At 40.2% G+C, this 16,127-nt stretch overlaps 1 protein-coding gene across 1 annotated transcript; it reads left to right on the top strand.

Moving 5' to 3' along the window:
- Positions 1-6,325: 6,325 nt before the first annotated feature.
- LOC117411795 (G-protein coupled receptor 83-like) lies at positions 6,326-12,505 on the top strand. Its single transcript, XM_034920321.2, has 5 exons — positions 6,326-6,647; positions 6,993-7,402; positions 7,926-8,051; positions 8,394-8,527; positions 11,566-12,505. Exons 1-5 carry the CDS (start codon positions 6,644-6,646, stop codon positions 12,158-12,160), a joined length of 1,269 nt encoding a protein of 422 aa, XP_034776212.1. The 5' UTR covers positions 6,326-6,643; the 3' UTR covers positions 12,161-12,505.
- Positions 12,506-16,127: the final 3,622 nt, after the last annotated feature.

Genomic DNA, 16,127 nt, shown 5'->3' on the forward strand with positions numbered 1-16,127 from the left:
CAGCAGCCTACGCGCTATCATGCATTTAAACATCTTCCATCTCTTGCAGCCCTCTCCTTGTCTGGTAAATATTCCACCCGAGACAAAGATTAATTGCTCTGTTATTTAACATTAAAACATAGCACCCACATTTGCATGGATATTGGCTAGGACAAGATTACAGATGTTACTCAGTTTCATTTTTAAATTCCAATAAAATAAATATAGGGGCAGCCTTTCATGTGACTGCTTAACAGCAGGGTGCACCTTCCTGCTTCCTTCTACTCAGCAGTGCTGAACAGACGGTCTGCCTCCCTTTTTAAACACTGCACCTGACTAATTTACAATAACTGCCAGGTGCAGGTGATAATTTAACAATTAAACACCCCCCCCCCCCCCCCCCCCCGCCTTGCTATCTATCTATCTTACACACCAAGGTTGGTGCAGTGCATAACACTGGTAGTCACACCATGAACCAATACTTCCATTTTGGCCCATCACATGTTTCCTAGGATTCCAGCCCCTGCACCAAGAACCACATGGAGAGAGAGAGAGGCAACCAACAGATAATTGATTCGTATTTTGCAATATACTTGTACTTACTAGAACTGAAGTCATTGTATTTTATCTTGCCTTAATTTTGTGTTTATACAAACACAATCAATTCCATGACTCCACAAAGTAATGAAAAGGTGCACGTCAAAATTAAAAAAAAAAAAAAAAAAAAATCCTCCAGAAGAGGGCGCCGTCGCTGCATCCTTGCCAGCATGAGACTTTGCCTCCACCGTTCAGTCAATGTCCACTCCAATCGCTCCCCCGTAATACAGCACAGCAACTGGAAGCTAACCCTGTAAGTGAACGGCACACCTCCGTCCAGAAAACAGCAATTTGGCAACAGGTTACCGGCTCATTTAACGAGTTGCAAGTTTTATAACAAGTTAAATGGAGAAGCAGCAAAACATCCCATTGGCAACAAAATTAAATTAGCAGCATAGCAGGTTTAAGCAACAGATTTAGCAGGCAAGCCACAGTTTGTAAACAAGTTATACACAACAATTTGTAAACCACAGTATATAAACAGGAGCAGGATGCCTTCCCTTCCCCAAATCCCTGAACCAACCAAGAGGCTGTCCGTCTTCAGGATCTGTTATCATAACACTGCCCATGTCACAAAATAGAATCCACCAATAGAAGTGAAACACTTAGCTGTAAGGAGACTGGGTGCGCCCCGCGATAGATCTCTCGTCTCCGCTCAGCTTCTAAATCCCTCCTGTCCCCCCTCAGGGCTGGTTGTGCGTCTCGATCCGACTTTACTGCTGCCGAATCGCTCTGTTTCGCCAAATCCAGGGCAACGATAAAAACAGCAAAAGAGAAGCCAAAACAGTCCAATAACAAGTCACTGTTCCCTGCAAGCTGCACGCCCGATTTCGCTTATTCTCTAGCTATTCTGTTTTAATCTCGCACTACTGTCCAGTTTAGATAGTTTTCCAAAAACTGCTTCGTTTCCATATTTTCTTTTTAATCGTCTAGCTCCTATAGTTCTCGTCTCGTCAGGTGCACAACACAGAGAAGCGAATGGCAGTCAGGTGTTCTCAATGGAGCACAGAATTCACTAAATCTAACTAATTAACAAACAACATGTGCTTAAATCAAAATCGTAACAAATCATTAAAATAGAAAGAACAAAACATAAACCGTTACATATATTTGTGTTCAAACAAATCCCCACGCCAAATCAAAATACACACAATCATAAAATCATTTAAAACAACAACATAGTAATAATAATTTAATAAAAAAAAAAAAAAAAAAAAAAAAAAACCCACCCGTGATTCGTCACACTGGTGACACACACACTTCAGTCCTCAGTATACGGCCATATGCAGAAGTAACCCTGAGTGGCATGACCACATTTGTTGTCCCTTCCCATCAAGGTTTACTATTTTATATCTGCATGGTACTTTGCCAAATACTGTATTTCCCTAGGCTGAGCCAGACTGACTTTTCTAATGGGGTTGATTTGATCAACCTGTACAACATTGGGCATTTTTTAGAGCATGTCACCACACCAGGGAATGTCACTGGATTGCACCTACCCTGGACAGCCACAGACAGGTGGTTAATGAAATCCAAGGTGAATCCCCCCAGTGCTGTAAAACGCATATCTCGGCCGGGGTATAGCTTGATCAAAACTACCATCATGGGAACCCCATGTTTAAAATATGCATGTGCTTATGAAAATTCATAGCAAACTTAAATAAAAAAATATTCAATATGGCTTTCGAGTGGCTGAATCATCATGTCAATGATGTATTTCCATGAGTAACCAAACTAATACATCAGAACCTGGTGGTGGTTTAAAGTTACGCTGATTAGAATAGGTCAGAACTGTGTGGGAATAAGCTTGTCAGCTGAAATTATAGTCACAGCCACTGGTGTGGCTCTCCTGTGGACTTTATCTAAATCTGCCCTGTCTTCATGGACGATTTCCACACAATCCCTTCCCATTCATTTTCAGATGTCTTCCGATTTCTGGCAACTTTGATCCTGCGGGAGCATGAATGGAAACTTTTTTAAATTACATTTTTTAAAGACACTTCAGAGAGATACTCAGTGTTAGAATAGAGAGATAAGAACACTGGAGGAATCCAGCCAAGACGACGACCCAGAATGCAAAGTTACAGCTAGCACTTACATAACTGGAGCCTTGAAACCTCCTTTGGATCTCTGCATGGTTTCATCTCTCAGGAAATATGTTTGTAAATCTCGAAGGGAAACTGAGCATTTCAGCAACATTAGAAGTCTTATATAAATCTCTGTGTATGTGTATCTTTCTGTTTACTGATTTTTAACAAGTGTTTTTTTTCAGATATGGGAGTAGGAAAATTAATTTTAGTGCACTGGAGAAGGGCAAATCATGTGTCTACTTGACTTGGCTTCTTGTACTTTTAGGTTACAATTCGATTATTATTTTACATTATGGGCAGTGTTGATGGGTGTTGATGGGTGTTGATGGGTGCTTTCTTGCTTTGTGTAAACCTTTTATTTTGGCCCTTGTGCCCCGTTTGTTTGTTGCTGTGTCGTTTATTTTTGTTTTGTTAATAACCTTTGCGCAGTAGCGCTTCACTGCAGCTTCTGTCTCTAATTCCTGCTGGTAACATCTCGGGGCACTGTCACAGTCACCTTATTGTAGTTTCCATTCATTTAACCAGAATTGTCCAGTCTTCCTAATCTACAGCCCCTACAACTTGTTGTAGTCAAAGGCCAAACTGTTGTCGTTTTGACAGCAGTGTTCCAAATATGAGAAAGCTATGAGTAATTGAAACTCAAGCATCATCCAAAACTTTAAGAGCCCCATGCGCTCAGCTGGAACAGAAATGGCTTTCACAGACACTTTCCATAATTTGCTTCTCATTGTTTTGTTTTTTTGTTTCATCCCATAAAAGGGTCTGGAATAAACGTGTCCCAGGGTTAATCCTTTCTCTTCACATTAAAATATATGCACCACTCCTTCCCTGCAAACAACAATGTACTACAATAACAAAACACATGAATGCTTCACTGGATAAATGTAGTGGCTGATTTATCTGAGGTTATTTCTCAGATCATCACTGGAGAGCCTCTTCTGCTCGGGCACGGTGCTCTTTCTTCTGAATGCCGATCCTCTCTGGTCTTCCTTCGGCTGATCGTGTACTGTACTTTGCTGCCCCCTTGTGTGCAATGCAGGGATAACTTTGTAAATTTCCATGAGTAAGCTTCACACAGTTTTATTTTAACGCCACACCAGTACAGCAGATCCCATTCTCTGTATAAACTAAAGCAATTCATTGCTTGTTTTTTCAACATACTAAATAGCTGATTGTGCATTGCTAAACAGGCTGCATGTCTGCTTAATTTTCTCTCAAGCAGTTTGTGATTAGTCTGTGCAGCAGAGAGGGACACTTTTAAACCAGCCACTGTAGATTTACAGAGCAGCACTGTGCCCTCCTGTCTGTAGAAATTAAAACTCCCCTAGTGCATATTTGAATGTGGCAGTCTGGACCATGGGGTGTAAGAGGACTGCTATTTAAAGCATATACTGTACTTAAATATGCATGTTGCTATATCATTGCATAAAGTGACACAGGTGTGTGTTTTAAATGTCTGCCTATATATGTTTACATTGAATGTGATTTACATGTGACAATAAATGAGTCATCCTAGTAAGTTTAACACTTCTGGGACACACTCAGGTTCATAGATTCTAATTACTCACCCAAACCCACTAACCCCCCATTGCAGTCTCCTGTGACATAACAGAACTGTGCAGTGTCCTGTACCGATTAATCCTGCATTTAGATCACAATTAATGTAACGATGCATGCATAGCAAGTGCCAAGTTTTGACTGTAGCTTAGTATGAGCTGATTATTAAAATTAGAAAAGGAACAGATTTTGTAATTAAATGTATTCTAATTTAATCAACTAATTAGGATTAGTGCTGAGCTCACCGTGGCAGGTTTTTATTGTGCGTTGCACACAAACTGCACGGCTCAGCAAAACCAATTGCAAAAACACGCAAGGTCTCTTCATAGTACGACAAAATCCTTTTCATAGTTCAAGGTATTTAATTAACAGCTAGGAATATAATTGAGAATCCGAAAGTATCCGATTAAGACTCACATTTGGTGTTGCATAATAGCAATTAAACCAACCAAGACAAATTGTTTGCAACTTGACCTGTGTCCATAAGACCATTGTGGATCTCTTCCTCTCCAATGAACTTCATTTACTCCTGTGCATTAAGAAACTCGAGGGGCACGAGAGCACTACTCCAGAATTACAAAAGACATCTCCGACGCACAGACTCCCAGTGAGTTGGTATGTTCACAAGTCTGGCAGAATTCAAAGCAACACAAACACACCAAACCACTGAGCCTAAGATACTGCTGCAATAGCAAATAAAAATAGAATAAGCAGCATCCGTGCAAACCAGATGAAGCTGGTAAGGACATGTACGCGGATCCTATAAGGAATGACATGGAATGTTCTTTGTTGCATGCTGATAACCCCCCCGCAGAGTAAACGCATGCAATGAAGATTTAACCTTAGGAAATCTGTTCAGCAAATTAGGGTTGACAAACCATGCAACCATGCTGGATTGTGTCACTGTGAAACTCATTTACAATACATTAACATGCTCACTTTGCAATGCAGAAAAACATGTTTTAATGAAGGTAAAGGCTTCAAGCAGGCTGTAAAACGCTGTAAGCAGGTGTGCTTGATAAGATGTCATTTAGAATGTATTCCTGCCTGGTATAAAGCATGGGGTCGTGAAAGGAGTTTCTATTCCAGGGAGGGCGCTATCGTTTTATATATACCTCTAGAGATCTCCGAGTCATGGAGACAGACAGCAACATGAGATTGGATAGCAATCTGAATGGACATTTCATTTACTCATCAGCCAGCAACAGCTGTTCTTTTAATAGCATACTTAAAGATTGTGTCTTTTATTATTATTATTTAAGAGATAATACAATGACAACGGGGAGTCATAAAAGGAAATTAATATTGATTTTGTTTTACTATAAATCTTCTGAGGTGATGATTATAATGCTGATTGCATTGCAGTTCTAGCTTTCTTCATTAGCAATGGTATTATCTCTATCCAGTCAATACTGGCATGTACATTTATATACATACAAGTCATTGGAGTTGCAGTGCCTGACTGTCCTGTTAATTACTTCCTTGGTCTTTACTGCGTTCTTTCATAGTAAACTCGACTACAGTGCGTTAGCATTGCTGTCAGTCCAGTTTGTCCAAGTTAACCGATAACTAGTTTTAGCAGTAGAGATTGAAACATACAAAATTAAAGATTTGTATAGGGTACCCAAACCGTTTTCATTTAGACTCTAAACACCTACCGACCGAGCATATTTATACGATACACGAGAATGACCATTGGTGTTATTTTGCTATGTTTGGCAAGTACCCTGTATGAGTCATTATTATTATTATTATTATTATTATTATTATTATTATTATTATTATTATTATTATTATTATTTTAACCCAATAAAGTTACTAAATCAGAAATGAATCATTATTTCGTTCCTTCTTTCTTGTTTAATAGTAATCAGTGTGTTTCAATCCAGGAAAATATTTATTTGACAATTTGCAGTATAGCAGTTGATTGCAAATTCTAAAATGATTTTCCAAATGCAGATCAATATAGCTTCTCTGACCCCGACTTCCTTTTAAGCCAGTATCAGCTAAGCTGTTTTTCAAAAAAATAAACGTGGGTTATGAGCCTATGTAAATAAGGAGAGTCTTGTTGCAAACGGAGAGAAGTGATTGGATGAGCCAGAGTTCCACCACCATACTCTGCCGAGCTCGGAAAGTAAGTACGCAGAATGCTGAAGAGTGAGCTGTCTTCAAAGGTGGCCGCTACCTGGACCTGACAAGTTTCAGTTTGCGCCGGCGGGTTTACTGCATATCGCACGTTTCTGATCAAGCAGCGCTCTCTGTGTGGAACCTTCAGCACATGCATGGTATCCTTTTGCTCTTTGACATTGTTAAAAAGTTACTAAGGATTGTGATACGATGTAACCAGCCAATGTGATAAACGTGGACATTTTACAACATTTCAGAAAACGATCTTCTGGTCGACTTTGTATTCTATCAGAATGGGTAAGGATCTGTTCGTTTATTTATTGTGTTTGTTTGTTTTAAGGGATTAAACTTTATATTGCAATGTCCTTTTGAGTAACATCATATAGAATATGTATACGAATATGTTCTGGTTCATGCTAGAAACATAGAAAGAGTAGGTCATTTTACAGTTTATAACTTACTAGAATGCTGGTTATGTTCTATATATGCATAGGGCAATGAAACATTTTTAAAGCTTTTACATGTACAGTATACAGATAATATTGGAATTCTGGGATGTAGTTCATTTACAGGATACAGCTTTCCATGGAGAGTATTTAAATACAAGACATGCCCATGCATTAATAACCCATTCTTTCACAGATCCTACCAAGGCCTATTCACCTCTGCAGTCCCTTCCCTATCATTCCAAGTTTTCCGAAGGCTCTGGAGACATTCCAAGAACTCCAGACCTGAACTCAACGCTGGCTTTGCTGATGAACAAGTTCCATTCCACAAACAGGAGTGCGTTCAACTGGTCAGTCTTCCAGATTGCAGAATGGGAGAAGTTTGTAGAACTGGCTAAATACGAGTCTGAGTCCCAGAACCCCACAGTGAAGGCTCTGCTGGTCGTGGCGTACTCTGTCATCATTTTCATCTCTCTGTTCGGCAACGTCCTGGTGTGCCAGGTGGTGATCAAGAACAAGAGGATGCACTCGGCAACCAGTCTCTTCATAACTAACCTGGCCGTGTCCGATATCATGATCACACTGCTCAACACCTCCTTCACACTGGTAAGGGACCCCAGAAATACTGGATGCATTTGCTATGCAAGTTGCATACCTGACACATAGACATAAAAACAACCCCTCCCTGTTGCAAGTCTGTTTCAGTCACAATAGGCAAGACAGGAGACTGAAAGCTGGTGCTCGGTTAATAGGTGCTACCGATCAGCTCTCTATACATGCCTTAGGGGATAATTCAAGAAGCTATTGTGTGATCAGACTTTTAGAGAGGTACAGAAAGCACAGAGCAGATTTATGACCTGCATCATTTCTCTGGGCTGACGTTCACAACAAAGCTATGGGATGGTGCAGCATGTATTCAATTAATGTGTCAAGCTTGTGTTGGAGGACAGTTGATTGAGTAGAGCCCCTCAATTGTAAATCATTATGGGTTTCAAAATTGCACGTTCTCTTGAGTTTCCTTTGTCCATCATGTGTAACACACTATTTTAAAACGGTATGAAAAGCCTTGGGTATTGCACCTGTAATGCTGCTTCACACGCTGTGTTTTTTTTTTTTTTGCATGCTTCAGGTTCGCTATGTGCACAGCACCTGGGTGTTTGGGAAGGCTATGTGTCACATTAGCCGGTTTGTGCAGTACTGCTCTCTTCACGTCTCCACCCTGACCCTCACAGCTATAGCTCTGGACAGACACCAGGTACAATTGTATGAGCATTACATCTTGAGATTCCCGTTGATAATCTGGAAGCTGGAAGCACACTGACTTTAATATACACCTCACCACTAACACTTACGGCAAGCAATGTATTGTACTGTGAATTCATAAATTGCAATATATTTTCAGGTGCATTAATCAGTTCTTTGGGGTCGGTGGGGTCACGACAAATGGATAACGGGGTCTGCCCAAATAAATAAATCATAAAATTAAAGTTGAACTGCCTCTTTTCCTCTGTGCTGTGACGAATATGTATACCTTGAGGTTCCCATATAAAAGTCCCCCATGGATAATGTTTGTCCTGCACTTTACTGGTCCTTCCAGGTTATCCTGAATCCACTGAAACCCCGGATGTCAGTGTATAGAGGAGTTCTCTGCATTGCAGTGATCTGGGTGATGGCTACATGCTTCTCCCTCCCGCACGCCATCTACCAGAAACTTTTTCAGTACAACTACAGGTAGGGAGGCGTCAATCATTTCATCGTTAATCACAAAGTGTCGACATCCTCCTGTCTTGTCAATGTAAGGCTTTCAGATTCACCTTGATGTTACAGCACTCGTGGATATCTGGGTACAATATATGAACATTGTTTGCAAGTCATGGATTGTGTTCTGTTGTGAAAAAAAAAAATCTGAATATGATAGAATACATTTGAAAAAAAAGACATTTTGATAGCTTGCTTTAAAACGTTATTGCTTAGAATTATAAAACCTTAATAAATGGAAAATAATATTTTGACATTTGATCTTGTTCTTCGGAATTTCAGATTTACACGGTCCTTAGTGTAACTGGGAGGAATCTGCACATGTGGTGCTTTCTTTTTGCTAAGTGGTTAAAATATCAATGTGGGTTGGATAATTCTGTATGGAAAGGAGGGTGTCGATACTTTTGGGCCCCACTAACTTGTTTCGATCGATCATGCATCAAGTCAGGAGGACATCACACATCCAGCTCCCCTCAAAATCTCCTTCAAGTGGAACAGATTTGCTTTTAACAGAGTTGGCTTAAATCTGTCAGGGAGTGTAATTATACCCTCATTCACTACTGGCAGCTAATGGGGTTTAAACCTTACTGGCTTTCAGGACCACTAAAACCACCCAAGCACTGGCTGGCTGATTGAAATATTATGTTGAAGGGTTGTGTGTGGAGGGCTTCGATGAGAAAAAACAGGATTACAAAACTACAGCACACTTTATTTTTTCAAGACTGCTTCTTGTTGTTTTTTTTATTTTTTATTTGGGGTGGGGGGGTGGTGGTTCTACTGTATATATATTGCTACTTTAAAATATATGAAGGATGAGCTGTAGCTATGCCTATGATCAACAGAGAACACAATTACTGTCCAATTGGGTTGTCTTGTTTGCTACTGTATGAGTTTCCTTCTTCTGTGTCGATGCCAGCATTCTGTCAAGCTTCCATTTCAGAGCCACACTGTAATTTACTGCCTTTCCAATAGCTGTTTAAGTGTATGAATATGTTTAAAATCCTGTCAGGTTTAAAGAAACATTGCACGAACACTGTAGTTAAAGCAAATACACACATTGTATCCCTGGAGAGGGTGGTGTCTGGTTTGCTTTTGCTACAGTATGTATCATTCAGTGTTTGTGTGCATTTGTTTTTGATTGGTATCTTTAAAAACATTGCATGGTAGTTTTCCATCGTGTCATGTTTAATATGTTTTACCATATCTCTCTGGGCTTCACAGTGCGTATCTATGCCTTCTCATGCCTTATTACACATATTCTAAAGATTGATGTCTAAATGTATGACTTAGGTTTTGTCTTATTACAATACATGTTATGATCCAAGCTGCTGCTGCTGCAGCCTCAGCTGCACTGCTAAACTAAAGTAATAAAGTAAGGTGGCCTCAGCAAGCCACCCTAGAAACCTACAACAACATGACAGCCTTCTCAACACACGGGCATCACACATAATCCTGCCACTTAAATATGAACAATTCAGCTTGAAAGATAAAAAAAAACAAATACGCTTTAAGACTTAAGGGATCGGACGCTCCTCATAAAACTCGTAAACGCTACAAGCCCTCCTTGAGGGCACAACTGAACACATGTGTTCCACTCATCTCTACATTGACATTTTATTTTCTCATAGCTTTTAAAGAGTAAATGTTCCCATTCATTATTTGTGTATTTTTTCTTATTACTCAAAGATGGTCCCGATCACAGCTCTATTGTATGTATGCAAAGGATCACATGCCCAGCAGGGACTCCTCTTAAACACACAGCTGCTCACAATTAGCATCTTGTGCTATGATTAAGTTTTATGATTATGATTGTACGTTGAATCAGGGGCTGTTATTTTACAGAGAAGGACAGAGCAGTTCATTTTTATTTTTGTATTTATGTATTTCTTAAACTTAAACTTCTCTCTGACAGACACGGTAACCACATTCCGTCTGCTGCTTCTATTTCTGACTTGATAAGCTGAGAGCAAGAATGGAATGATTCATATCAAAGCTGTCATATGGGAGCAGACCAGTGCAATGGAGCATGTATTATATGCCCACATTCAGCTCTGATTTAAACCCCTTTAAAAAGATACAGATCATCAAAAAGGTCACATACAGTACGAGATTGGTATTGCAAGGTGGTTATTTTTAATGGACCATCTAGCTGGAAGCATCAACATCTTTCAAAACACCTGCTGCTGCCACTGCAAAGCTCAGAACCAGAAATACTTGAGCATTACTGTTGATTACTTAAATTGCATGCAATTACATGGAATTGCTTGTCAGTTTCTTGAAATTGCTATTTGTGCTGTTTTTACTAAAATCTTGTAAATAAATGACCAAACATTACTAAAAATTACTTACCATCAAATTACAACATGCTTGAAAGGGTTTAGAGTTTAGGACAGTGCTGTTTAGATGCACCACTGTTGGCTGCACATAAGTCATTGTGTGCATATTCACAAACCCTACTGCAGAATCTGGGGCTGCTGTTAGTCTGTAGGTGTATTCAGCGTTAACCCTAAATGTTAAGAGACTTGACATCAAGATAATTGCCACAGATACTTGGCAACCGAAGTTCGGAAGCTACAGCACAGAAGATGCTTCATTAAGTGCACCTTCAATTCAGCTCCCTTTTTTAAGTTATTAGAGAAAGAGATAGCTTTTGGCTTCATTAAGTAATATTGACATCAATTCCTGGAACTATCAAAGGACATAGAGCCGAGGGAGACTTTTTTTAGTCCTGCCAAATAAATGGGCTTTTCAAAGAAATGCCTGCTGCATGAGTTCTCGCTAGAGTAATATCAATTTATAATCCTTTTGTTTTTTTTAATGCTTTCATCATGCATTATTATGAAATTCAAATATAGTTCTTCATCCGCTATCCTCCTACAAGTATTGCTTCCTATATTAGAGTGCTGTGTTAATATATTATGCCTGTTAACTTAGCTAAACCACACAATTTTATTGATGATCATTTTCCATAATTAAAACGGTCCCTCTTGTCTTGGTCGGTGGTCCAATAGCGCATCCACAGTCCGCAGCTTCTGCGTTCCTGATTTCCCGAACCCCTCGGATCTCTACTGGAAATACCTGGACCTGTCCACCTTCCTGCTGCTCTACCTGCTCCCGCTGCTCATCATCTCCCTGGCTTACTCCCGGCTGGCCAAGAAGCTGTGGCTGCGCAACGCCATCGGGGACGTCACCATGGAGCAGTGCATCGCCCACCACAGGAACAAGAAGAAGAGCATCAAGATGCTGGTGCTGGTGGTGGTGGTCTTCGCAGTCTGCTGGTTCCCCCTCAACTGCTACGTGGTGCTCATCTCCAGCCTGGCCATCCACTCCAGGAACACCCTCTACTTCGCCTTGCACTGGTTCGCCATGAGCAGCACCTGTTACAACCCCTTCATCTACTGCTGGCTCAACGAGAGCTTCCGCTCGGAGCTCAAGTCCCTGCTGAGCATGTGCAGGCGAGCCCAGAAGCCACCAGATAAGCTCCTCCCAGCTGCCGTGGCTCCCTATCGCGAGGCCTGGCTTGAGCAAATGAGCTTCAAGCAGGGTCCTTCCACCCAGAGCGTCAGGTCCACCACAAATGTGCAGACTCTCAACACGGATCTGTAGCCGGGTACTGTACTGTGTGCATGAACAGCAGTGTGTTCTGTTAGGTGGTTTATCTCAGTGGTTATCAACCACTGAGATAAACTTGGTCACCCCGTGTCTGCTGCTTTTCATTCCAACTGAGCTCTCAATTACTGAACTAGACCATTAATTGAAATTATACTTTGCTTAATTAGACCCTTTAAATTGTTTTCAGCTCTTAAACAGTTGCAGATTTCAAGTTAGCTATAAGTTCTGTGAACCTGTTGATCGTGGGAATGTTGTGTCTCAGATTCTGTGAAATTCGACATTAATGTATGAACACAAATCATCTCTGTATGGTTTCATTATTAAATAAAAAATATATGTAAACAGATGGCGTTTTGTTGTAGTATTTAATCTTTTTACTATTTTAGGTCACTTGTTAGCATATACCAGGAGTTTGCATTAGGACTGGTTGTTTGGTGGAGGGATGCTGATAAAGAAGACAGGAGTTCAGGCTGGTACCAGACAGAGATGGAAGCACTTTGAGATTGCTGGATGGAGGGTTTACAGAAAATGCACAGTGTAACACTGGACTGCTCTGCAGCTCCATGCACTCTGCAGATAAACTGTAGAGAACCAGGCTTCTTGTCCCAAGCTCCTCTCTCTGTTGTGTTTCCAGCTTGCCTTAATAAAAGTGCCCAGAGTTTAGGTGTTCTGGGCTGCACTGGGGTGTACATCTGCTGCCTCTAATTTACTTGTTTTCAGCTCTTGTCAGAAAACCTGAGTTCATGAGCGGTGCACTCACTGAAATAAAGGTAAGTCCTTCTGAAAGTAGAGAACTTTGATTTTGCTTGCTTGGCAAGGAAGTGACTCCCTCTCATAAAATTTTACTGGGAGCAATAACACTCTGCATGACCTTCATTTACACAGGCTGCTCCACTTGCACCGTTTAGTTCATTAACCACTTTATTAGCTGTAACTGTTCTCAATGAGATCCCAGAGACATTGCAGTGATTATACTGGTTCATCCTAAAGTACTCTAATGGGATGGTTGGTGTATGCAAGTGTAGTTTCCCTACGGAATTAACATGCACTCCATACAGTAATTCATTTCTCATCTGTGTTCTGTTCGGTCTCCAAGTTTCATCACTGCCCTTGATAAGGGAACCCTGTGTCATGAATCAACCGCTGCAGCAAGTTAAAACGGGAAAAAGAGCATCTTTATGTTATTTATCATCAAGGCTGTTTGCTTTAATTGTGATGCATGTGATTTAAATTGAGATGTTTAGTATATTTATTGCAAACATTCTCAGGGGAGTAAAACATGATTCTTAACCAATCACACACAGACACAAAAAATAGTTTTTAATGTCCGCCTAAGTTCACCAGCTGGAGCACCCAATTTGGACAAGTTTATTATACACTGTGAACACATAGTGATGTAATTATGAACAGTTTTTGTTTGTAATATCATGTATTTATTTATTTTTTGAAAACATAAAACCTTAGAGAAGGTGAAGTGAGGTGCACCTGTCCAATGTAGGATTGGAACCTGTACAGGGATTTTGTCCAAAAGCTGCAATTTTAAAATAGACCTGAGGGTGCTCTGCTAGCTGTAGACAACTGAACAGAACCCTCATTTCTGAGCCTAATAAACCCCTGCAAATGAACACCTTCACACACACACACACACACACACACACACACACACACACACACACACACACACACACACACACACACACACACACACACACACACACCAGGTGCATTGCAATTCTCAATTCCTAACAGACTTTCCAGCCCTTTGTCACCTGTAAATGGTTAACATGTGCAAATTGAAGTACTGTGTAATGTAATGCAGGGAATCAATCGTGTCTACACAATCCCATCATTTATGACACACAACATTAAGAAGTATCTGTCTGTAATACCTATATACCTGCTGCTCATTTGGAGCAAGTTGAAAACAATTTACAAGACACAGAATTGTGGTGCACGACTTCAGAAAGCTTGCCTGTTAATTAGAAGAACGCAGGAATTAAAAGGCACGTTGAGGAGTCAAAATGCCTTTCTGTGATCAGCTGGTTACAGCTCGTTGTTACAGAGAGCCTTATTTACCATATCTAGCTGTAAAAAGCTGCTGACACAGGTGTTTATGGTAATTTATGTACCCTTTATACTCATTTATTATTCACACCTGCACCAATACTGATAGCAATGCCAAGTCAATTCACAGCTTGGCATATACTCTGAAAGAACTTCATCACATTGCCAAGTCAATTCACAACCTGGCATGTACTCTGAAAGAACTTCATCACATCAATTCACAGCCTGGCATGTACTCTGAAAGAACTTCATCACATTGCCAAGTCAATTCACAGCCTGGCATGTACTCTGAAAGAAATCTCATCACCTTCTGTGTTCTCCGTGTAGGGGAGGACTGGCTAAATAAGCAGAGTATGACTGGAAAGCCTGTATCGATGGTTTCCAACACAAAACAATGCATTATCCTGTGACTTTGATGCAAGGGGCTGAGCAACCCCCTTCAATCTACTTTGATCTCTGATTTTAGGAAAAATCCAATATTAGCCATGTTTTCTGTACAAATAACAAACAAATTAGTTCAAAATTACAATTCAATGGCTGTAGACAATTCAAGAATCTTTCAACCTACAAAAGCACTAAAAAAAATATTGCAATACACCTTGGTCCTCTCTGATTCCTTCGGGGATTTATGAAAAGACACGAACTGCAATTTACCGACTGATCTCTCCTAATTGTCTTCACTGATGAAAAAAGCATCTCTGCATTATTGAAGCTGCTTCTGAAATCCTGAAGGTGACCAATACCTGAGAAAAGCACACACGAGTCACTCTCCCGCAAGGAGATGATTGTATAACTGGTGCTGTGGTACCAAGGATGTGCCCGACTTTCCTTTGGGAGCAGGGGATTAGCTTGCACCTCTGCTGAGCAAGGCTTAGGGGTGTTCAATTAATACTATCCTGCATGGAGTGAGTGCAAAACAAAAGGACACTGTAGGTATTTAAAGGACATTTGTATGCAATTTATCGAGGCTGTTTGGTTTAATTGTGATGCAGGTGATTTAAATTTAGATGTTTAGTACATTTGTTGTAAACATTCTCAGCGGAGTAAAACATGATTCTTAACCAGTCACACACAGACACAAAATATAGTGTTTAAAGTAAACAACTGAATGCGGGGAGCACAGAATACAAGGTGGAACTTGAATGAAAACTAGATTTAGGTGCATATATGTGCCAGTGTGAAGGGTAGTTTTTCTCTTAATTGGCTCACTATTTTTGCAATGAGGTGCACCAAACAGGGTTTCAGATTCGCTGGCATGTTGGATCTGGTCATCCAAATTGTCAGTTTCCTCCCTCTGATCAAATGTGGGTTTAAACAAGTACACAAATGTTCTTGCATCTGTTTACATGATTCCCAAAATGATCAAAATATATTTCAGAGCTTGCTTATTAATGTATCTGTTAAAAAACAATAAAAAAGTAGAGGATACTGACAATTTACTGAAAAACAAAAACAACAAAACTTCGGTTGGTGCTTTTTACAGATTTTTTAACACCGCCTGTTGCATCCCAATGAGATTCGGTCAGCGCTGGGAAAGATTTGCACACTAACAGGATTGCATTTGAATATACATTAAATCTAACATAGCACACATTTATTTCTTGTAAGCAGCTAATCTGACACCGAATTTGATGTCCTTAAGAACTGCAGCAGTCTAGTTGCTATGGAGGTGTCTGAGTCATGGCAGTGAAAAGATATGACCATAGACTGTGATAAAAAGTCACCTAAAATGCATATTCATTAGACAGAGAAGACTGCTCCTTCATCGAAAACTACCCGGAAGCAGTGGGACCCATTCACAAACCATTACCTCAGGTGTTATCTGAAGTCTGTTTTGACAAATGAAGTTTGATATTTATGAAACTATCCCTGTTGTTGGTTTCTCTGGCATTGGCAA

The sequence above is a fragment of the Acipenser ruthenus genome, chromosome 16, assembly GCF_902713425.1.
Source record: "Acipenser ruthenus chromosome 16, fAciRut3.2 maternal haplotype, whole genome shotgun sequence".
Classification (NCBI taxonomy): Eukaryota; Metazoa; Chordata; class Actinopteri; order Acipenseriformes; family Acipenseridae; genus Acipenser; species Acipenser ruthenus.